Source organism: Thalassophryne amazonica, chromosome 7 (assembly GCF_902500255.1).
Source record: "Thalassophryne amazonica chromosome 7, fThaAma1.1, whole genome shotgun sequence".
In the NCBI taxonomy this organism is placed as follows: Eukaryota; Metazoa; Chordata; class Actinopteri; order Batrachoidiformes; family Batrachoididae; genus Thalassophryne; species Thalassophryne amazonica.
This window is the reverse complement of record NC_047109.1, coordinates 62,155,157-62,179,813: the sequence shown is the minus strand read 5'-3', so window position 1 is coordinate 62,179,813 and position 24,657 is coordinate 62,155,157. Positions and strand designations below refer to the sequence as shown.

At 40.3% G+C, this 24,657-nt stretch overlaps 1 protein-coding gene across 1 annotated transcript in view; it reads left to right on the top strand.

Moving 5' to 3' along the window:
- Positions 1-24,366, top strand: part of LOC117514030 (neurexophilin-1) — a 47,524-nt gene extending 23,158 nt beyond the window's left edge. Inside the window, exons 2-3 of the mRNA XM_034174311.1 lie at positions 6,944-7,753; positions 24,356-24,366. Coding sequence (XP_034030202.1) covers positions 6,944-7,747 — 804 coding nt within the window. The 3' untranslated portion in view covers positions 7,748-7,753; positions 24,356-24,366. The remainder of the gene's footprint in view (positions 1-6,943; positions 7,754-24,355) is intronic.
- Positions 24,367-24,657: the final 291 nt, after the last annotated feature.

The following is a 24,657-nucleotide window of genomic DNA, read 5'->3' as shown; positions in this document are numbered from 1 at the left end:
ACCAAAAGCTGTCTGAATCATCCGAATGGTTTCCACCTGGCTGCCGCCCAGTTTCTGGCAAAATTTGATGCTGCGCTGCTCCAGTCGTTCCATCTTTTTCCTTGCAATGAAAATCCGCCGAGCGCACGACACACACCTCACACAAATGCTGCTTACCAGGAAATGAAGTTCACGCATGCGTACGAAGGTTCAAGGTTTGCTCATGCAAGCACACGATTCAAATCCATCAGGTTTTTGCAAAAAAATAAAAAGGTCCGATACTTTTCTAACAGACCTCGTATTTATTGTAAACATTTGGTATTTGTCACATATTTTTATGCATATATATTTTCAGTAGATAATATATATAAATATTTGTTGTAGATCATAGATATTTGTTATACAGACTGCAAACAACTGGAATTTGTCATTGTATTTTTATGCATATACTGTATATTTATAGTTAGGTAGTATTTATTTGATATAATCCAGCCTGCAGAAAAGTACCCCACAAGGTTGTTTGTAGGATTTGTAGTCCCACTGCCACAGAAACATTCACCCAGTTCAAAAGCATGAGTGTGATAGTATGGTGCTCCAGTGTCACCCCTCAGAGATGCTGCACAGTGCAGTTACAGCACATTCTCCTCTAACTGACCTGATATGACTTGAAATAAATATAACTTGGTTTTATGTTTTTTTGTTTTCTAAAAGTATTAACGTCATTTTCTTTGACCTTTGTTATAAAGCGGTAGATCAAAACACCACATATTGAGCTGTTGTGCATATTGTGCATCTTTAATTACCAGATGTGCTCAAACATGAGGAATTTGAAAGGCAAAGCTTGATTTATGACAAGTGGATATGACAATACTCCTCCAAATGTTTGTGCCTGAGGTACTAATGAACATCAGCCACAAAAACATGATGAAACAGGAACTATTCTTAAACCCAAGAATGAAGACTGAACTGTCACCTTAATCCAGTTTCGAGCTGCTTGGCTGGCAGTCTATAAGAAACTGTTTCACTGAACTTTTACATCCTAAGGAGCTTTATGCTGGACTATAATAGGCGCAATAAATCCTGAATAGGAATCCTTCCTTCTCCGCACACGCACTTTATCTTATTACAATACATCACCGGTTGGGCAGCATGACAGACACTTTTGTTTCTGGGAGACAAAAAGAGATGTTCATTAATACAGTTTAACTGCCTCGGTGCACAGGAAAACTACCTGACTGCTTCATATTTCAATGCAAACATAGTTTTATAGTGTGTGTAAAGATAAGTAGCCTCAAAGATTTGAATGACAACTGTCTCCAAAAGTCTCCAATGTGTCTTTGCATATCATGTCGCATTAATTATAAAAAGCACTCACGGATATGGTGCTGAATTCGAAGGGAGAGCTCTAACAGCTGCAAAGCTGACATTGTCCGTGTCACTAACGGCACGTTCACATTAAGTGATTCATCATCGTGTTCTCTTCAAAAACAACCTGAGGCCATCTTCTCAAAGTCCTCCAATCCGAAGCCAAAATGCATAAAATGCCACACACTTAGCCTGGCCTACAGTAGCCCAATGTCACTCAGTGAACTTTGTGAATGAGACAAGCCTTTATTTTCAGAGTATTGATCGGGGCCAAGGTACAAAATGTAAACGCTTCAGCCAGATAGATCTGCTGTCGCATTCCTCGGGCCGGGTTTGGACATCACTGTCACGGAGCTCAGCGGGTTGCACAGAGAATCTTAGCTCACTCTCATCTGTGTGATTGTTAGAGGACAGAGATAAAATGAATCATCAATCATCCATTCAGGGCACATTCAACAGGTAATAGTCTGGTGTTAGATCATGTTGGCACCAAAGAAGTGCTTCATTCATCTCGATGCATGGCAGGATTACCTTTAATCTTGATTAAGACACACTGCACAAGATGTTTCGCACACTGTAAGAGCAGCATGTGCTATAGATCTTATTAATTCTCTGAGTTACTGCATGAACAAAATGCAAATAGCAACATATGGTTATGTAGTGTTATTGAATGGAGATCCACACCAAATGTTAAAGGTTTAATCTTAGCATCTAAACTTTCTTTCTTATTCTGCAGCATAAAATTCAGTCAAATGAACTGCACTAAAAACATAAAGCTGGAGAAAAGTGGTGTATAGTTTTCCAAAGAAGTTATGATTTTAGTTCATATATATATTTGACCATGTAGCTGCTTTGACTCCCCCTGAACTCTCAATAAAAGAAAATATCAAAAGTAATAATATGAGCAAAGCGTTGCGCAGCGGCACAAAGCTCACTCATGGTACGGAGCATCCTAAACAGGAAGTGCCAATTTTCAAGTCCACAGTAAAACAGGAAATGTTCAAATGTCAAACAATTCCTGGATTGACAGACGAGATCCCATGGAATCTCGAGGGAACTCAGTGGCAAGCTCACACTCAAAAAAGAAGTGCCAATTTATCAGTCACAGTGAAACAGGAAATGTTCAAATGTCAAACACTTCCTGGCATGGGTGGAGCTAGAGACAAGGCCGGGGTTTCACTGTACTCTCTCGAAATCTGATTGGACACAGATGATTGACATGTCACAGCACCACACGTCTGGTTGAAAAAGCTGTATTTTCAAATGAGTCACATTGACTGCGAGGTTCCTCCTGTCCAGTAGTTTGTGCTGTGTACCACAAAAAGTTCTAATCCACCTTAGCAGAAGAAAAAAAATGTTTGCTCCTGATTTGATCAGACAGAAAGGGGTTTTCAGGGAATACTGTTAAGTCTTCAATTTCCATACCATAAGTCAGAACAAGATCTAAGGTATGATTAAAGTGGTGGGTGGACTCATTTACATTTTGAGCAAAGCCAGTCGAGTCTAACAATAGATTAAATGCAGTGTTGAGGCTGTCATTCCCACAAATCTTAGAAACATGGTGTCTAACCAGATCCTTACTCTGGATGGCATTACCCTGACCTCTAGTAATACTGTGAGAAATCTTGGAGTCATTTTTGATCAGGATATGTCATTCAATGTGCATATTAAACAAATATGTAGGACTGCTTTTTTGCATTTGCGCAATATCTCTAAAATTAGAAAGGTCTTGTCTCAGAGTGATGCTGAAAAACTAATTCGTGCATTTATTTCCTCTAGGCTGGACTATTGTAATTCATTATTATCAGGTTGTCCTAAAAGTTCCCTGAAAAGCCTTCAGTTAAGTCAAAATGCTGCAGCTAGAGTACTGACGGGGACTAGAAGGAGAGAGCATATTTCACCCATATTGGCTTCTCTTCATTGGCTTCCTGTTAATTCTAGAATAGAATTTAAAACTCTTATTCTTACTTATAAGGTTTTGAATAATCAGGTCCCATCTTATCTTAGGGACCTCATAGTACCATATCACCCCAATAGAGCGCTTCGCTCTCAGACTGCAGGCTTACTTGTAGTTCCTAGGGTTTTAAGAGTAGAATGGGAGGCAGAGCCTTCAGCTTTCAGGCTCCTCTCCTGTGGAACCAGCTCCCAATTCAGATCAGGGAGACAGACATCCTCTCTACTTTTAAGATTAGGCTTAAAACTTTCCTTTTTGCTAAAGCTTATAGTTAGGGCTGGATCAGGTGACCCTGAACCATCCCTTAGTTATGCTGCTATAGACTTAGACTGCTGGGGGGTTCCCATGATGCACTGTGTGTTTCTTTCTCTTTTTGCTCTGTATGCACCACTCTGCATTTAATCATTAGTGATTGATCTCGGCTCCCCTCCACAGCATGTCTTTTTCCTGATTCTCTCCCTCAGCCCCAACCAGTCCCAGCAGAAGACTGCCCCTCTCTGAGCCTGGTTCTGCTGGAGGTTTCTTCCTGTTAAAAGGGAGTTTTTCCTTCCCACTGTCGCCAAGTGCTTGCTCACAGGGGGTCGTTTTGACCGTTGGGGTTTTTCCGTAATTATTGTATGGCTTTGCCTTACAATATAAAGCGCCTTGGGGCAACTGTTTGTTGTGATTTGGCGCTATATAAATAAAATTGATTTGATTTGATTTGAACTGAACATGTCATTTGAAGTAAGGACTTCTAATGACACCAAACTTATATTGGTGAGTAAACGACCATATTTTATGCCAGAAATGAGGTCCAGGTTGTTCAAAGCAGCATTTCTCCTTTAATTCAGGTTGCCTTATATACACATGTTTAAGCTAACAGACAGCAGCTGGTTCATGCTCTGTTGGCTTATTAGTGCAGCAGATAACTGAAACAATCCTTCAGATGGTGATACAAACATCAAATTCAGCACAAATACAGCTGGAGCAAATTTAATGGAGCAACTTTAACTTTTGACCCCTGTACAAACTGAAACTGACCTTTGTCACCATTCTTGCTGCTTTTACCTCATAACTCCATAACATTCAGTCTCAGATTGTCCAAACTATACCTTTTTTGGAATCTTTATGATCAGGCAAATAATGTGGTGTAGTTTTCTATATGATTGGAGCATCTTTTAATTTAGAGTCTAAATTAAAAGATGCTCCAATCATCTGATTTAGACCACTGTGTAATTCTTCATTTGACCCCTACCTGGCTGCCTATTGAAAATTCAAGTGGCCAATCAGATTTTTTCAAAAGAGTTCATGTCTATGGATTATTTGTGCCAAATTTGATGTTTGTATCACCATTTGCAGGATTCCACTCTAAATATTCTATCTGCTGCACTATATATGAGATGTAAGATGCTGCTCCTCAGTGTTTCTCAATTGCCCTCAACAGTATTGGAACACTTGGTATTTCACACATTTTAATTTGTTTATTCCATTTCAAATAGATTTTTTTTTCTAAAATTATCTTCTTTAACTAAAACTGAAAGCAAATCTCTTCAACTTGATATAAATTAATTAAAAACATAAAATCCAGCTTCCTGATGAAGTGGTGTAGAGGAGGATTTTCTTAAAAAGAAGACCTGAAAGTTCAGCTCCAATTTGACAGAAAGTACATTTGAGATGAAAGCCTAGATTTGATGTTTTGGTGAAAGAAACTTTTGTATTTCTTCATAATTGATGTAAATAAAGTCCAAGACATATTCAGTGCCTTGGAAATGTTCATGCCTCCATCCCCTGACTTGTCTAAAGAAAACTGGCAATAAAACTGATTATTATTTACAGCTATTATCAAGTTTTAGAGATTTGCTTTCAGTCTGAGTTTGAGGAAGATAATTTTATAAATTTTAATTATTTATTTTTTTTTGTATTTCTTGTATTTAAAATGGCATAAACAAATTAAAATGTGTGAAATTCCAAGTGTTCCAATACTTGTTGAGGGCACAGTATCCTAACCTTATGATGAGTGTAAAATGAGTGTGGTATTATTACTGTTTTGTTTAAGAATGTTTAATTTTCACTGTTGCTGCACTTTGTGTCAAATCATAGTCATATTGTATATCATATTGATATGAAAATTCAGTAAGGTATATCTTCTATTATACATTCCAAATCTAAGGTGGAACTCTACTCGTGTTTACTAAGATACACCTAAATATCTTATTAAAAAAAAAATAGTAGAGCCACTTAGGCGCCTGTTCTTGAGAACCAGGGATGGTAGGTTGAAAAGTTTTTTTATCCAATGGGAACTCTCCTTACCCACCTAAGCGGCTCAAGAATATGGATAGCATGTACACAAGTTACATTTACATGACAATTTATATGACAATATTGAGATATGATAATTTGGCCATATTATACAGCCCTATTGTCAACTAGCTGAAAACTTTGAATTTTATTAATTTACATCTACATTAAAAAAAAAATGCTTAAAGTGGCAGGGGGTTAAGAGGGCTGTAATTAGGGGGTCAGCTGAAAAGTAAAAAAAAGAAAAATGCTTAAAAAGGTGGAGTATGGGGGGAAGAGCCCCTCTAGAAGCTGAAAGGCAAAATATGGAAAATGTTTAAGGAAAAGGTGGGGGTGTGGGGGGGGAGCTCCCCTAAAAGTTAAAAGGTTTTAGTCAGGCTCATGCTCCCAAGAACCATTTTACTGAAAAAAGTCTTAAGGACCTAAATGACATGGTTAGATGGCGAGGAGCTTTTCCAGGCATGTGAGAGGCAAATAAAGAAAAATGCTTAAAAAGGCGGGGGGTCTGGGTCCCCTGAAGCATTTACTCAAAATAAAGTCTGAAGATCCTAAATGACATGGTGAGATGCTGACGAGCTTCGCTCATTCATGTCCGTGACATATGCATATTAATAACAGTAATCATCATCAACATCATCATCATCACTGGTCAACAACAACAAAAAAAAAAAAAAAAGATTTTTTTTCTTGCATTTCTTTGGGGTGCTGAATCTGAGCTCAGATTTCCTCTATCACATCACATTGTTTTGCAATCTGCATGTTTCATATTGATGGATTACACAAAAGTTGCTCATTCACTCATGAGTTTGATGCCACTAATCATGCACAAAAGCAGCTTCAAAAGCATAGTTTTTAAACCAGGTTCGCGAAATGTGAACAAGAGCCGTAATATCGTTTATGGTGCTGAAGAGGTGTGCGACACCACAGGTTTTGCTTCAATGCGAAACAAGAAATATGTTTTCATATCTCAAAAATGTAATGTGACTGGCAAAATCTAACACCCAATTTGGATTTAGTGCCCCCATATTACCCAAAATCTGTTGAAAACACTCTATGCAAGAAAAATAGTGTTGACCAGTAATAATTTTATTTTAAAATAATAATTTTTTGTGCACTGCTGTACATCAAATGTGGGCAATTCTGGAAAATTTAATTAGGCCATAACTGAGGGTCAATCTGGCTCACTTGTGTTTATTTTTGTGCAAGCTCCTGCTCTTAGCAGAGACAGTTTAAATATTCTTCCAAAATCACCACAGTATAATTCAAACAGAGGTAACTGTAGATGATTCTGTACCCTCAGTGGTCTGCATGTGGAGTGGTTTCTACTGCTATATTAACTTTTGGTCATTTTCTTTGTTTGTGTAGGTTACCAGTGCTGAATCTTCAACTTCAAGAAGCTCAGACTTGAGGGAAAGCTCAAAACCAAAAGTGAAGACCTACTGGACTGAAAGCAGCAAGGCCTTCTCCTTCAGCCGCCTGTTGTCTCAGAGCCATTACACCAAAGAAAATATCACCTCTTTGGACCTGAACTATGATGATGCAGATGGGTTCTCCAAACAGGAACACTGGAACTGGCTTTACAACACTTCAAACCCCCATGACCCTCGGTCCAGGACAAAACGGAGGCCCATCGTCAAGACTGGCAAGTTTAAGAAGATGTTTGGTTGGGGTGACTTTCATTCCAACATCAAGACAGTGAAGCTCAACCTTCTCATCACAGGAAAAATTGTGGATCATGGCAACGGGACATTTAGTGTCTATTTCCGCCATAACTCCACTGGCCAGGGCAATGTGTCTGTGGGGCTCGTTCCACCGACCAAAGCTGTGGAGTTCCAAGTCCACCAGCAGCGCCACCAGCAGTACTACCACCATCACCAGCTTCAGCAGCAGCAGCAGACAGCTCTGGAGTCCAAAGACACCAAGCTGTTCAACTGCAGGGTGGAGTACGAGAAGGTGGAGAAGGGCACCAGGAACTCACTGTGTGCCCACGACCCATCGCAGAGCTGTCCCCAGGAGCAGACCCAGAGCCACGTTTCCTGGCTGTGCTCCAAACCCTTCAAAGTCATCTGCATCTTCATTACCTTCTACAGCACTGACTACAAGCTGGTGCAGAAGGTGTGTCCAGACTACAACTACCACAGTGACACCCCCTATCTTCCCACTGGGTGATCACGAGTTGAAGTTAAAAAAAAAATGTAGAGACAGGGCACGGGGTCCTGACTAATGTCAGATTTTTGAACAAATATAGAGAAGAGACACTTCCACGCTGAAGTGTTGACAGGCATTATTACAATTAACATGTCCTTGTCGTGAGGCTGATACTGCTCCAATGAGCAGATCAAGGTCTTTATGAGAGCATTTATTGGCTTGCAATACTCGTATTATATGCATAGCTTCTAACATTGACAGCCAGACATAAAATGTACTGATTGTATTTATGTAAATACAGTGGATCCCACACAAGGACCAGAAAAGAATTTTATTAATGTTTTCTCTTGCTAATTTAGTTTTTTTGTTGTTGTTGTTTTTGTTTTTTTGATAGTGCATTTCCATCTCAATCTTGCTTTCTGTCTTTTTCAATCAGTCTCTGGTAATCATTGCAAACACGTAAATGTCAATGCAAATAAGATGAATCTGTCAGTGTGCATTAGAGGGCGTAATGGAATAAGCAGACATGTTTTGAATGGTGTTCTCTGCAGTGGGATTGTTCCAGTGAATATACCTCTCTGATAGTGTTGTTGGAATCACATCCATGTCTATGCATGAACCTACTGTGGTAAACAACGAAATGACGTCCATCGATATTTTCTTATTACTGCAGCTGCCACAAACAATCTTCATCAAGTCTCGATTGTTGTGGGAGGAAAAGTGGAATAACAATACTTCTGTTTTAATTCTGTGTTGTGTTAGAAGTTTTGAGGTATCTGATGGTGCTTGGTAAGTCATGTCTGTGGAGACTCCCATCAGAATCGAATTTAAGCAAATATTTGCTGCAATACTGTAAATAAAACCTTCAGTTAAGACTGAGATGCACATCATTTTCTGCACTGCTACCTTTAAAATAAACATAACTCTGCTTCTTTTCAGCTGCACAGTTCCACCTTAGATATTTAAATGATACTCATATCTTTACATCCTCCTCAAAAAAAGAGCAGCATACTGATGCCAACTTAAAATTAAGATTAAAAAAAAAACCTTACACATGGAGAAATAGATCACACACACAAAAAAAGCAAATGGTGGAAAATAGCACTAAAATGTACAGTGCTTCCTTAAAGTATTCATAGTGCTTCACTTTTTCCACATTTTTTTATGTTACAGCCTTATTCCAAAATGGAGTAAATTTTTTTTTTTCTACTCACAATACCCCATAATGACAGCATGAAAATAGTTTGGGGTTTTTGTTGTTTTGCAAATTTATTAAAAAACAGGAGCAATCAGAGATTTCTGACATCTGCCAATCCAGGTCTGGATCACCTCCAAAATTCAGTGGAGTCTTCCATGCCCTATATCAATCTGTGGTGCAAATTTGGTGAGAGGTAGTTTTTGTGTAATCCTTCAAAGCCAATATAAAGTGAAACTTGATCCAGAATCTGGATCCAGATCACCTCCAGAATTTAATGGAGTCTTCCTTGTTCTAATATCTAACTGTGGTGAAAATTCCATAAAAATCTGTGCAGTAGTTTAGATGTAATCTTGCTAGAAGACAGACAGATGATTTTATTACACCCTTGGCGTCCTAATAAAAAGAACTAAGAAATCACATGTACATAAGTATTCACACCCTTTGCTCAGTACTTTGTTGATGCACCTTTGGCAGCAATTACAGCCTCAAGTCTTCTTGCCACAAGCTTGGCACACCTATCTTTAGGTAGTTCTGTCCATTCCTCTTTGCAGCACCTCTCAAGCTCTAACAGGTGTGGATGCTTACGTACATGTGATTTCTTAGTTTTGTTTTGTTTGTTTGTTTTTTTAATAAATTTGCAAAAATCTAAAAAAGAAAAGTTTTTCACATTGTCATTATGGGGTATTGTGTGGAGAATTTTGAGGGGAAAAAATGAATTTCATCCATTTTGGAATAAGGCTGTAACATAAAATGTGGAAAAAGTGAAGCGCCGTGAATACTTTCCGGATGCGCCGTATATTTATTATTTATTTTGGCTTAAAATCACAGGGGAACCACCTTTGGTGCTACATATTACCTTATTGCTCCATATAGCTGGTGCCATATAGCTCCTAATGGTGCGATATAGTGCCCAAAGGTATGATTGGCAAAGGACAAAAAAGCAGGAAAATATACAGCGCACCCACCATGACACGGTGCCCCTCTCCCCCACCGAGACACACACAAACACGCACACACAGTGACATTACTTAAATACATTTAACAAAATGCAGTGCAAAACAGTGCACACTGAATTGACTGTCAGCTATCAATAGTATTGGGACATGTTCATCCAGGAGTCAGCAAGACCTCATTTACGACATTCTTTTGGCGATTAGGGATGTGTCAGGGAAAGGGGTTGAGATAACATTGTTGTGGGTTCCATCGCATATAGGTATCCCAACAAATGAGAAGGTGGATAGGTTAGCCACAAAAGCTGTGACAAATGAAAACATACAAGGGCTGTCCATAAAGTATAGGTCCTTTTTATTTTTTTCAAAAACTATATGGATTTCATTCATATGTTTTTACGTCAGTCATGCTTGAACCCTCGTGCGCATGCGTGAGTTTTTCCATGCCTGTCGGTGACGTCATTCGCCTGTGAGCACTCCTTGTGGGAGGAGTCGTCCAGCCCCTCGTCGGAATTCCTTTGTCTCAGAAGTTGCTGAGAGACTGGCGCTTTGTTTGATCAAATTTTTTTCTAAACCTGTGAGACACATCGAAGTGGACATGATTCGAAAAATTAAGCTGGTTTTCAGTGAAAATTTTAACGGCTGATGAGAGATTTTGAGGTGATACTGTCGCTTTAAGGACTTCCCACGGTGCGAGACGTCGCTCAGCGCTCTCAGGCGGCGTCATCAGCCTGTTTCAAGCTGAAAACCTCCACATTTCAGGCTCTATTGATCCAGGACGTCGTGAGAGAACAGAGAAGTTTCAGAAGAAGTCGGTTTCAGCATTTTATCCGGATATTCCACTGTTAAAGGAGATTTTTTTAATGAAAGACGTGCGGACGGGTCCGCGCGTCGGGACGCAGCCGATGCGGTGCGGCGGCACAGGAAAAACACCTCCGTGTTGATAACCATTTGTAAAATCCTGGCGGCTTTTGATGGCTTTCAGTGGAGTGAGTATATGAGAAATTGTTTAACAGCTGGACATGTTCCAACTTGTCCTTAAGGCTTCCAACAGAGGTGTTTTTCCTGTGGCGGAGCGTCGCGGCGGCTGCGAGCCGATGCGCGGACCCGTCCGCACGTCTTTCATTAAAAAAATCTCCTTTAACAGTGGAATATCCGGATAAAATGCTGAAACCGACTTCTTCTGAAACTTCTCTGTTCTCCCACGACGTCCTGGATCAATAGAGCCTGAAATGTGGAGGTTTTCAGCTTGAAACAGGCTGATGACGCCGCCTGAGAGCGCTGAGCGACGTCTCGCACCGTGGGAAGTCCTTAAAGCGACAGTATCAGCTCAAAATCTCTCATCAGCCGTTAAAATTTTCACTGAAAACCAGCTTAATTTTTCGAACCGTGTCCACTTCGATGTGTCTCACAGGTTTAGAAAAAATTTTGATCAAACAAAGCGTCAGTCTCTCAGCAACTTCTCAGACAAAGGAATTCCGACGAGGGGCTGGATGACTCCTCCCACAAGGAGTGCTCACAGGCGAATGACGTCACCGACAGGCGTGGAAAAACTCACGCATGCGCACGAGGGTTCAAGCATGTCTGACGTAAAAACATATGAATGAAATCCATATAGTTTTTGAAAAAAATAAAAAGGACCTATACTTTATGGACAGACCTCGTAAACATCAGTATCAATCTTTTCAAAGCAGAAGGCAAGTGTATTATATGGAGGGAAATTAACACAATGGCAGGAGACTAAGGGTAGGCATTTATTTTCAATAGCTAGTAGAGTGACAGATTCAGTAAATAGTTGTAGAAGAAAGGGGTGGAAAAGAAACGATGAAGTCACTTTTGCTAGACAGAGAATTGGCCATACTTTCTTGAACAGTACTCTCTTCAAGCATCAGGATGGACTATGTTTGGAATGTTCATAGCCAGACACAGTGCAGCATGTTCTCATGTAATAAATATTCCAGAGAAAGGCAAGCGCTTCTCTCAGAATTTAGAAGAATAGGTCTGAAAGAAGTTTCTGTAGGAAGTATTTTAGACATATTGTCAAGTGGGAGGGGGAAGTGTTAGCTTTTAAAAGACTTGAAGGACACTGGACTCATCGAGAGGACTTAATACTGCTATAACAGACTGGTGCAGAAGGTGGCAGCAATGCAACAATAATGATGCCAGCTGCCGTTGACAGCCATAGAAGAAGACATGGGTATGCACTTGATTTCTTCACACAGCATGTTAGTCTCTGCTGGATGCTCAGTTTTGTGCACATTTATAAGTGTTGTCATTGATATAACTGTGAAAAATCTAATAAATTAAGTGATAACTGTTCATTTTGATGCAGTCACAGTAAAGGCAGCAACCGCTGTCCACTGTGAGAAAACTAAGTGCATGTGCATGTTCACTGTGAACACAGCCTGTTAAAAACAGTCTCTGCTACAGTCTGCTGGAGGTTTCTTCCTGTTAAAAGGGAGTTTTTCCTTCCCACTGTCGCCAAGTGCTTGCTCACAGGGGGTCATTTTGACCGTTGGGGTTTTTATGTAATTATTGTATGGCCTTGCCTTACAATATAAAGCGCCTTGGGGCAACTGTTTGTTGTGATTTGGCGCTATATAAATAAAATTGATTGATTGATTGACTGGTTGTTGTTTGTTTGTTTAAACCATAGATATATGAAGACAAACTTACCTGGATAGCAAAAAGGATCATCCAGATAAATTCTAGAGATATGATTCAGACTACTGGAAGACACATTGACATCCGGTTTTATGCAAAAGTTCAAGTCCCATCCACTTATCTCATTAAGGGTTACAGAGAGGTTAGAGACTCTCCCATCAAATAAGGTGTCATAGGTAGACCCATCCTATTATGGTCCCACCTCTATAGTTATGTTTGCGTCAGTCGGCATATATTTTGGACTATGGGAGCAACCAGGAGAGAATGAAAAGACACCAATCAGGAAATGGGGAGCTCATTGGGCACACTTACAAAAACAAATATATTTCAGGCCTTGATGGTCACCAGACCTCGACTTTGGAAATGAAACAAAAAGACAAGCAAATTTAAAGTTACATACAACTTCAAAATCAAACATACAGTATGTTGACAAAACCAGAGAGAGAATGAAGAAGTGTCTGCTTCAGATACAATCATATCAGATCCTTTCTGCAGTGTTGGGTGGAGTTCTGACTGGGTAATTTGAGCTTTAGTACGTAACTGTTGTTAAACAGCTCAAAAGAAAATTGTTTATTTCTCTGATTTAGTACATTTCTGTGTGGAAATGGATTGTTTCTCTCAGTAACAACCACATCCATTAACCATCTAGTAGGGAGCAGACACGTATATTGCTGTTTTGAGTGAACTGGTGCATCAAAGTTCAAAAAAATTTAATGAGTTTGTCCAAAGCTTAGGAATTATGACAGCCACAGTGCCCTGGTAACGGCAAAACAATGTCTGTACACCCTGCAGTTATCATCCTTCACGAATTAAAGCTGTTTCTGACAAATGGAAAAATGAGACAAAGGCAAAATAAAGCAGCTAACTCCCTGAACTTATCATTTTAAGAGACAGAAAGAGAACAGATATGGTTAAAATGTACAAGTTCTTGGCACTAAACAGCAGGTGCAAATCATGCATTTCTTCTATCAAACAGTTTCACCTCTCGTTATCAAAAAGCCATATTCTGCACAGGGTAACACTGGCTGCTAATGATATTGGATGTTTCAATTGGCTATTAAACCTTCATTACATAAATTGGGAGCCAGTGGCTCTACATGAAACGTTTAGAGGAAATGAGCACAACGTAAGTGAGAGCTCTGTAGAGTCAACATCACTGAAAGAATAAATTAAAGTGCCGACAGAAAACCTGTAAAAAGTACAAATGTGCACCTAGGGGTGCAATCACTGCTGTCTATTTAAATTCAGTGCTTTTCCAGAGAGTGCACGACGGCATATGTAGCACAGTAACTGTTAATGGCAGCCGGGATGACATTCAATATGTCGACACGGGGTGTATTTTGCGACAAGGCGGGTCAAAGAATAGAGGGGCGTGCCTGTGGGATGGTTGAGCATAAAGAGGAATTTATGATGTGCAGGAACAAGGCTGGCAGAAACCACTGGAAGCACCTGACTCGTAAATTGAGAGCATGTTTCTGTCAGCGAGAAGAAGGAATGACTAATGTCTCCGTTTGCTGTTTGGGCCAGTTCTTTCATCTCAATAAAGTGACTCTGATACGTCTCCACCCCTACCCAAATGTGCCAGGGAGAGTTTGTTCTGCTTCACAGAATTAAAGCGGCTGAGACAATGCCGCCTCATTATGCACAAAATCTTACAAGTGTAAACATGCACAAATTTGTGCACTAGCTGGTGTCATCTGAAGGAACCTTCAATGTGTTATTGTGCATCAGATGTAAAGATGCACTTAGTGATGGTGAGATAATCCATAAGGACTCAGAACAACGGCGATCAGCTTTTTCTGCAGCATCTTGATATCTTGCAGGTCAAATGTAATATCTGAACTGATCACATTTTAACAAAAAAAAAAGAAAACATGAACAAACTTAAAATTTGCCAGAATCTGAACACAGAAATGTCCAAACTAATATACTACTCAAATTTTAAAACATTATTAAAACGGCATTTTAAAGGGGTCATATTATACACTATTTCAGTGAGCTAAAATGCCATCAGTTATCACATGGATCATAAACACATATTAAGGTTTTTGCTAACACACACACACACACACACACTGAGTTGAAAAAGACAGCGCTCACGCTCGTCTCAGCGAGGAGCTGCGGCAGAGTTGTTTGATGTCTCGTCATACGAAAAGTGGGGAAATATGACGTTGTGCTTTCAGATCATGGCAAACTCCACTCAAATCCGGCATATATATCTATAAACCACATAGATCGCCAAGAAATTTGCTGTTTAGAATGCGGAAACAACACATAAAGGTGTTTTTTGCATCCCTTGTGCATCCTGACAAATTTTTGGGATGCATAACGGACTGTCAAAGGACTCTGTCCAATGTAAGGGAGCCAGCTGGATCCATGTTTAGAGTAAGGACTGATAGGTGAGAGTGGTGCTCAAGGAATTCACAGCCGCACAATGGAGAAAAAAACTTCAGAATGTCTCGGACAGCATTCATGGAACTTTGAAGAAGGATGTTATGAGCCCAGACGAAACAACAGTGCATCCTGCTGTACCTCTGGAAATGTGAGTCCCAATTGCTTTTACACATGCGCAGATGTAAAAGAACAAAATAAAATTAGATTAATGGTATGCATGTACCAAAGAAATTGGCGTACTGGGGAGAAAATGAGATGTGTGAATCAGATTTCTCATAATAGATAACACTTGTTAGCCAATAAAGGATAACACATTTTGCGGATAACATGGCCACTTGAATAATCCGATAACTCCAGTAATCAGATAATGATCGGTTTTTAGTGTGTATTTAAACGGGCTCACTGACACATACTGGAGCAAGTGATCCAGTCCTCAAGATCCCACATCAACCCTGTAATCGACCTGTCCAAATTTGTGTTCCAGCAAATCAGGTTAATATGTATTCACGAGGAACTCATATTTCAAATGTGCTTCGAAATGTTCAGCAGAGGATTTTGAAAAAGTACAATCATGACAAATTGTGGATATGCATGAGAAATTACACATGGAAATATAGTTGTAAAGCCGCTCTCACACCTGGCAGATTTCGATGCCGTTTCACACCGTGTACAACTTGGCACAGCTCAGCTGAGTTCCCAGAGTAGCTCTCCATGGCTGTGTTCAGTGCTGGTGGTTGTTTAGAAATATATAAATTCATCTCTTCAGGTGTACTTCCTGGTACATGACAATGTAAACAGAGTTTCTGACATTCAATCAATAATGAAACATTAAATCATGTCGTACTGAAATCTCATTAAATGATTACACTGCATGGACATTGAGAACTGATTTAGGGTAATTTTGGGGTGCTGAATCCAAATCAGAGCTCAGATTTCCTCTATCATATCATGTTTCTTTGCAGTCTGCATGTTCTATATTGATGGATTTTGCAAAAGTTGCTCATTCACTCATGAGTTTGACACCACTAATCACACACAAAAGCAGCTTAAAAAGCATAGTTTTCAAACCAGCTTCACGAAATGTGAACAAGAGCCGTAATAAAGTTTATGGCCCTGAAGAGACTGCAGCTTTTGCTTCAATGCTTGAGACGAAAAATATGTTTTCAAATCTCAAAAACGTGATGTGATTGGCAAAAAACTAACACCAGATTCGGATTCAGCGCCCCCAAATTACCCAAAATCTTTTGAAAAACTCCATGCAAGAAAAAACGTGTTTATTAGTGTTACGTTATAAATTGTCAGACCCTTCTAAAAAAGTTACATAGCTTTAGCAACAAAAACATATACGAGGTCTATTAGAAAAGTATCCGACCTTATTATTTTTTTCAAAAACCATATGGATTTGAATCACGTGTGATCGCGTCAGACAAGCTTGAACCCTCATGCGCATGCGTGAGTTTTTTCACGCCTGTCGGGTGCGTCATTCGCCTGTGAGCAGGCTTTGAGTGGGGAGTGGTCCAGCCCCCTCGTCGTTGTTTCATTGCCAGGAAATGGCGGAATGATTTGGGCTTTTTTTCCATCAGAATTTTTTCAGAAACTGTTAGAGACTGGCAGCTGGAAACCATTAGAAAAATTTATCTGGCTTTTGGTGAAAATGTTACGGGCTTAGTAGAGAATAAGGAGTGTTACTGTCGCTTTAAGGACGGCCCCCAGCAGCTGTGGGGCGCACCGCGCTCCAAAGCCGCCATCGACAGGCTGAATGACCATTTCATTTCTAAACAGATGGCTGTATGGATCCGTGACCATCGTGTACCATTTCTCTGGTTATCACAAGAGCTGGACATCAACCATTTTCCGGCAGATTTCACTTTTAACAAGAGATTTTGTCATGGAAAGCCGAGCGGAGGCTTCGCGCGTCACGATGGATTCGCTACTGGAGCGAGACAAAACCACCTCCGTTTTGGTCTCACAGGACGGCTTTGAGATGGCGTTCAGACAGCTGTCGGTGGTTTTTCCATCGAGTGATTATCTGAGAAATTGTGGATGTGCCTGGACATGCCAGAACATATCCTGTGAGGCTTCATCACGGCGTTGCTTTGCGCCATGCGGCACCGCCGCGACGTGCGGAATTCCTCTGCACGTCTGTCTCAATGTGCCGAAAAAGTGCTGATGTCCACGTCTTTTCACAATTCCTGTGCTAGTCAGACGACGTCCCGGATAAAACACAGCGTCCAGTTTGGAAATGAATGGCACATTCCACTGTTACAGGAGTTTTTGTCATGGAAAGAGGAGCAGAGGCTTCGCGCGTCGCGGCGGTGCCGCATGGCGCACAGCAACACCGTGATGAAGCCTCACAGGACATGTTCTGGCATGTCCAGGCTCATCCACAATTTCTCGGATAATCACTCAATGGAAAAACCACCGACAGCTGTCTGAACGCCATCTCAAAGCCGTCCTGTGAGACCAAAACGGAGGTGGTTTTGTCTCGCTCCAGTAGCGAATCCATCGTGACGCGCAAAGCCTCCGCTCGGCTTTCCATGACAAAATCTCTTGTTAAAAGTGAAATCTGCCGGAAAATGGTTGATGTCCAGCTCTTGTGATAACCAGAGAAAGTGCACACGATGGTCACGGATCCAGACAGCCATCCGTTTAGAAATGAAATGCTCGTTCAGCCTGTCAATGGCGGCTTCGGAGTGCAGCGCACCCCACAGCCACTCGGGGCCGTCCTTAAAGCGACAGTAACACTCCTTATTCTCTACTAAGCCCGTAACATTTTCACCGAAAGCCAGATAAACTTTTCTAATGGTTTCCAGCTGCCAGTCTCTAACAGTTTCTGAAAAAATTCTGATGGAAAAAAAGCCCAAATCATTCCGCCATTTCCTGGCAATGAAACAACGACGAGGGGGCTGGACCACTCCTCACTCAAAGCCTGCTCACAGGCAAATGATGCAACCGACAGGCGTGAAAAAACTCACGCATGCGCCCGAAGGTTCAAGCTTGTCTGACGCAATCACACGTGATTCAAATCCATATGGTTTTTGAAAAAAATAATAAGGTCGGGTACTTTTCTAATAGACCTCGTATGTCGTTCTAATACTGAATAGAAATTATGTATTTTTAAGTGTACCACATCACCGTGGAGCAGATGATGAGAGACACCTAATGTGAGTGTGGAATCCAATAGATGAAACTGAGGCAAGACAACTATGGTGATGGTAATGTGTGAAAGGGAGGGAAATGTCTCATACTGAGAGTGCGTCCTGTCCCCATCAGCGCACTCATAAAACCTTTAGAGGTTCATGTTATAAAAAGTTAGTGCTCATTAACACTTTGGATAATATCATAAGTGATCAATTTGCACAAGCAGATCTCGCAACACATCCAAAAAAAAAGGCAATTCCTGGTTCCAATGTTTTATCTGGCAAATCCAGTAAGTCCTTGTGCAGACTGCCGGCAAATACCTGATTTATGTGAATGTCCCATTTGAATCTGATTCCATGCTGCAGGTCTGGACAGTCAAAAATCGCATGTCATCCATTTTTCCAAATCCATTTCAAACCTCATTCGCAACCGAGATCAAGATCCCATGGCCAGGGAGCACGATCTCAGATCCTCATACTCTCACCTCATAAGTGATCAATTTGCACAAGCAGATCTCGCAACACATCCAAAAAAAAAGGCAATTCCTGGTTCCAATGTTTTATCTGGCAAATCCAGTAGGTCCTTGTGCAGACTGCCGGCAAATACCCGATTTATGTGAATGTCCCATTTGAATCTGATTCCATGCTGCAGGTCTGGACAGTCAAAAATCGCATGTCATCCATTTTTCCAAATCCATTTCAAACCTCATTCGCAGCCGAGATCAAAATCCCATGGCCAGGGAGCACGATCTCAGATCCTCATACTCTCACCTCAAAAGGACTTTTAGGAGATTAGGTCAATCCCCATTAAAGTGAGTGATTAGGTTAGTGTGTTAGAATTAAATGATTATCTGCCAATCAAATTTCTAATTATATTCTAATCAGTTTTGTATTATCATTTGAAATATAATCCATTGTAACTATGTTATCTGCACTTGCATATTCTGCAATAAATTCCTATACTGCAGTTAAAGTGCCGATTCTGGACATTGGATTATTAAATCTCCTTAAGGTGTAAAAATGAAGTACATTGGGTGTACAACATCAAACCGCTCTTAAAGGTTGATCTGGGTTAACGAAAATAAACACATCCCTGAGGTCCCTTGTACGGACCGCTAAAACATAATTCTAGCTTTCCAAGAGCCCTGATCCATTAGAGTGAGAGCTGCCGTTAACGGACGTGGCTGGCTTGTATCCTGGTTCCAGTGGAGGCTATTCAACCGGGGTGCAAGTCCAGCTTCAGCAGGGTGGATGTCCGGATGGAGGCAGTGAGCAGCTAGACGAATCTCCTCACCATCAGCTTAACCAGCCTTTGAGCGGCCCCGCCGGGTGATACCCGTAGGGAGTTCGAGGGTCGGACCCTTGTGAAGGAGAGCTGGTACGCGACTGTATAAGGAGCGTGTGCAGGATCTGACAGTAGTTTCAAATGTGATTCAAATTGGATTTTTGCAAATCTGTTTTGGTCTAATTGCTCAGATTGGATTCCGACTGTGTTTTGTTACGTCTATGACTTTTCACGTCAGGTACGTAAAGCTCCCTCTGTGGGGTTATGCAAAAAGATCTGTGGTGACTCTCCTTTTGTTACCTTCTGAGCAGCTGATTGACAGAAAGTAAAAACACTCGCAGACACATACAAGTCTAAATTAATCTGTAAATCACCTCCAAAAAGTAAACTCAGATGACTCATCCCACCTGAAACACACTACACATCATGTCAAACATGCGCATGCATCACGCGCAGGAGTCTTGCAAGCATATATTTGCATGGTAGCGTTTTGGCTGCTGCTGAGTATATCCACATCATCTGTCTTTGTTAAAGCCTTTTACTACACATTGCATTTTGAGTGACTGTTTTGGACATGACTTTTAAAGTGCACATTCAGTGTGAACTTTTATGTATGTGCATGCATGTTTTTTATAATGGTTTGTTTGGCTGAACAAGCTGTCATCTACCAGCACACCTTGTGTCATTTTTTAATATATAAACTAATAAATATAAATTACATGAATACACATAAAATCAAGAGATTTTATTATATTCCCAGGAGTCAGAGCTCTGCAGTTGCAGCATTCAGACACTGAACAGCCATCATGTGTCTGACACATGCCAAGTGTGACTTTCATTACAATAGCAACCAATGTGGATTAAACTGGAGATGAAGACGACAGTAAGGACACCGAAATCTTATCAATTGCAATATATAATATGGACCATCAATCAGTGACATCAGATTTCAAGCAGACATGCTTTGAATTGCTGATAACTATTATAATTTTGGAACAGCCTTTTTATGTTATCCTCCCAGTTATATGAAATGTGGTTGCAACCAAATGGACACCTGTCTTTAATTAAAGTTTGTCCATCTGCGTACATGTTTACTCATTTTGCCCATGGTACTAAACAAGGCAGATGTAATCTAAAACCTTTTTTTTAATGGCTTACTGGCATGCTCAATTCTCAGGCCGCTAGGAGCAATGGTCAATCGGACGTCAGTTGTATTATTTTGTCATAGGCCTTCTGGCCGTTATTCCAAATTCTTTCAGAAATTCAGTGATCTATTTCATGATTTGGCGACTCATGCTAATAAGATCTTGTTTGTTGCCAATTTTAACCATCATGTTAATAAGCCTTTGGATCCCCGAACAAAGTGTTTTTGGGTGTTTTAGAAATGTTTGGATTTTGTCCAAGGATCAAAATAGTGCAGTGGTAATTCTTTGGATATGGACCTGGCTCATAGTATTACCATTTCAGATACTGATATGGCCTCTCTAATGTCGGCAGTTTCGAATCCTTCAATTATTAGGTTGGAAGTATCATTATCTTGCCCAGTGAGACTAGATGCCAGCACATCATCTAAGCATCACATTAGTTCATCTAGCCTGAATACAAGGCAGACTAATCTATTGGTTTCGATTGCTCCACTTACTGCAAAATTGCTCCATATCAGCTTGGAAATGCCTTGGATTAACAAACACCTACCACATCTCAAGTGTAAGTGTTGGAGTCTGGAGTGTAAATGGCGTAGCTCAAAATGAGAAGTTTTTATTAGAGTAAAAACATGCATTATCATCTGCAAAGAGGGCTTATAATTACTATTATTATTATTATGATCTAATCAGCAAAATAAGCATAATCCAAAACTCCTATTTGATACTGTGGCCAAATGTCTTCAAGCGTAATCATCCACAAGTTGTTTGCATTTACTGCCCAATACAATTTTTGAAGTACTTTGAAAAAAATAAAGGATATTAGGTGTGGGATCTTTTGATATGGTGGATCATTAGAGCTCATGAAAGAAATGACAAAGAATTCTTATTGTCATCTACATAATTTCACAAAGATCTGCCCTATTATATCTATGGCGGATGCAGAAACAATGTCTTATGCCTTTGTTTCATCTAGAATTGATTATTGTAATGTCTTATTTTCTGGCTTGCCACAAACAAGCATCAAAGGTCTTCAAAGGATCCAAATGAGTGAATTCTAGACAGAAGATGAAAGTCTGACCATATTATTCTTGGTTTTTCACTGCAGCTACTTTGCTCTGTCTAAATCTGATCCTGTCAGAAACTCAGCAGAGTGGGTGGTGGCTGTTACTTGGATGGGAGACCTCTTTGGATGACATGGGGCTGTGTGTGTTTCTCCAGCTAAAACTAGAAATATGACAAGAAGAGCATCTGGTGTAAAACTTCTGACAAATCCCAATGCAGATCTGTGCTGGTTCTACTGTGGAGACCCTGAATGGGTGCCTCCCATTGTAGCAGATCTAATTAAACAGCATATGCCAGCACACGGCCTGCGTTCTAAGGATGCAGGATTACTGTGTGTTCCAAAGGTAAAGAAGTCACAGAGCTTTTTCTTATTGTACATCTTTTCTGTGGAATAGTCTGCCCACTGATATAAAACAGTCTGATTCCGTGGAGTTATTTAAATCCATATTAAAAACTAATCTGTTCTCTCTGTCTTATAATGAACACAGATTTAGTTGTACTGAATCAATGTCTTTCCCTCCAACTTCAATAGCTGCCTTTAATGGCAGAGAACAACTCTGTCTCTTCACATATAAATTCTGGGAATGTTATTGAAGAGGACTCTGTGCAGGAAAACATGTTCGCACTGTTTGTTAGTTGATTGTTACTCTTCTGGCTGACTGATTTCTGCTTTGTTCTCTGTCCGAGGTCAAGTTGCTGATGAGGAGAAGGGCAACCAGTAACCAGGACCTGGGCGCTGACATCGCAGTTTGGAGCATCATAGAGCCTTCGGTCCATCCATCAGCCATCCTCCGAGATCCTTCCAGGAATGGGGCATGTGAGGGCTACAGGTAGTCCATGAGCCACTCATCAATTTTGACCAAATCGGTACCATTAAAGGGGAATAAACAACGCTTTGAATCCAGCCTCAGTGTATCATGGCCTACACAAAAATGCATGATAGCCATCCCAGGGTGGTAGCTCTAGCTAGGTAGGGGTCAATGAAGAATTACACAGAGGTCAAACTTTTAAAATGCTCCAATCATCCTGAAAACACTATCACATTACTTGTCTGATCATAACGATTCCAAAAAGGTATAGTTTGGACTATCTGTGTTGGAATGGTCCGGAGTTATGGGGTAAAAACAGCAAAAATGGTGACAAAGGTCAATTTCAGTTTGTACAGGGGTCAAAATTTAAAGTTGCTTCAATTTCAGTACAAAATGATGCAAATTATTGGATGAAATAAAATGATTAATAAATGGAATAGTTTTGACTGTGTTGAATGTTTGGTCTCCAAGGTAAAGGTCAAACAAGTTATTGGTAGTATGGCCAAAGCAGCTGGTCATCCCACTGAGTCTAGTCTGCTTGAGGTTTCTTCCTGTTGCACTGTACAGCCGAACAAGTTAGCAGAACTCAAAAATATTGAGGCAATCAACTGCCACAAAATTTTTGAGTTCATGAACTTAAATGTCACTTGCTCCTAGAACTTAAGAGTTTTGATGATATGCTACTTGTACCTCATGATTACAATTAAATTAAAGTGTTCATTAAGTAAGTAAGTTCCTTTAGCTGCTCATTTATTTTTCACTCAAGGTCGCCACAGCAGATCTGAGGCGGATCTGTATGTTGAACTGTCACGTTTTACATTGGATGTTCTTCCTGGCACAACTCCACATTACATGGGGAAATGTGGCAGGGGTGGGGTTTGAACCGAGAGCCTTCTGCACCGAAACCAAGAGCACTAACCACATGGCCACGATCCCTGCTAAGGTGTTCAATAAGTCAACTCAAATATTTTCATATATACGTATAATTACTTAGTTCTTTTAAGATGTGCTTAAGTTATGCTTTGAAATTTTGCTGAGACTGAGACATACAGAGTAGTCCAGAAAAAACTGACGCTTATGGCGTTTTAGGGTATTTAATGTGTTAGACATGTCGTGTGTGTGTGTGTGTGTGTGTGTGTGTGTGTGTGTGTGTGTGTGTGTGTGTGTGTGTGTGTGTGTGTGTGTGTGTGTGTGTGTGTGTGTGTGTGTGTGTGTGTGTGTGTGTGTGTGTGTGTGTGTGTATCCCCAAAACTAATCTTCCAGCTAGCTTCCAGGTTTTTGTTTTTTTTCTAGACTGAAAGTCAAACAGTAGCTGTGTTATGAATGTTTGGTCAATGAGGGTCTGAAACTTGGCCACATGTAAGTTTTGCTTGTTTTTATTTCATGTTTTTAATCGTCAACGGTTGTTTTATGTGGTTTTGATTCCATGTTGCTTTTACAGTTTTTATTTTTTGAGATTTTATGGTGGTAGAATGAAAAACAAACTTAAGCCAAACCAAACATTTGACTGCAATATTTGCTTGCTTCTTTCTTTCTTTGTGTTTTTCTCCCATTTCTCAAAGCACTGGGTTTGTGCATATGGAGGAGACTGGTCAGTAGAGGAGTTTAATGCCTCACATTTGAACATCTACTTCCAATTTTATTACTTGTCCAGCACAGTATTTAAAAATACTAAAAATATGTGTTTCACTGTGTGTATAAAATTTTTACTGAGTGAATATGTTACCTTATTCCCTCAGAGAAGATGTCCATTTAACAAGCTCTGTTTGTGCAAGGAAACATCATCGTGACCCAGTAGAGTCTCAGTGTTTAAGTTATCTTTGGGCCCAGATCTTCTCCCTCAGTTCAGTCATCCTGGTCTGTGCCTGCTGTCTGTCCCTCAGCTCACCCACAATCCCTGATTAATGTGGTCTGGGCAGGAGCTGTCAGAAATGGCAAAGAGAATCATGGGATTTCTCCTTCAGAGTCCCAATGACACCCAGCAGCTGCAGCAGTAAACAGATGACTAACCACTGGCCTTTTGGCAGTCTGTGGAGAGCCACACGGAGGGAGGGCTGTGAAGGCTGTGCTGACATTTAGGTGGATTAGAAAGTTCTCTGGTTCTGCTCATGTTGTCTGAGGTGGGTGGCATGGTAATTATTATGTGTTCTTTTCTTCCGCTTGACCCCAGATATGCTGGAAAAAAGAAGAGCTTCATTTTTCTAATCATAGATGTTTCCTTAGATATTAGGTTTAAAGAATAAGTTCACATTTTTACAACCATAATCATATTAAAATAATTGTT